The 263-nt window shown below is 59.3% G+C and overlaps 1 protein-coding gene across 1 annotated transcript in view; it reads left to right on the top strand.

The window, feature by feature from the left end:
• The window catches only part of LOC104511755 (tripartite motif-containing protein 7-like), a gene marked incomplete at its 5' end in the record, with an annotated part of 3,425 nt that extends 3,177 nt beyond the window's left edge, over positions 1 to 248 (top strand). Inside the window, 1 exon segment of the mRNA XM_010154490.1 lies at positions 1 to 248. This exon segment is cut by the window's left edge and continues 33 nt beyond it. Coding sequence (XP_010152792.1) covers positions 1 to 248 — 248 coding nt within the window.
• Between the last annotated feature and the right edge of the window lie 15 nt (positions 249 to 263).

Here is a 263-nt window from a genome sequence, read left to right as displayed (position 1 = left end):
GGATCTGGGCGGTCCAGCAAAACGGGGGGCGGTACTGGGCGGTCACCTCGCCCCAACGCACCCCGTTGTGCCTCAGCCAAAAACTCCATAAGGTCCGGGTGTACCTGGATTACGAAGGGGAGGAAGTGTCCTTCTACGACGCCGACAACATGCGGCACATCTTCACCTTCAACGTCGCCTTCCAGGAGAAGGTGTTCCCTCTTTTTTCCGTCTGTTCCACCGTCACCTACATCAAACTCTGCCCCTGAGACGTCGCGCGGGCT

The sequence above is a fragment of the Eurypyga helias genome, unplaced genomic scaffold, assembly GCF_000690775.1.
Source record: "Eurypyga helias isolate BGI_N326 unplaced genomic scaffold, ASM69077v1 scaffold20626, whole genome shotgun sequence".
Taxonomy (NCBI): domain Eukaryota; kingdom Metazoa; phylum Chordata; class Aves; order Eurypygiformes; family Eurypygidae; genus Eurypyga; species Eurypyga helias.
The sequence above is the reverse complement of the archived record's forward strand: the minus strand, read 5'-3'. Positions and strand labels throughout refer to the sequence as shown.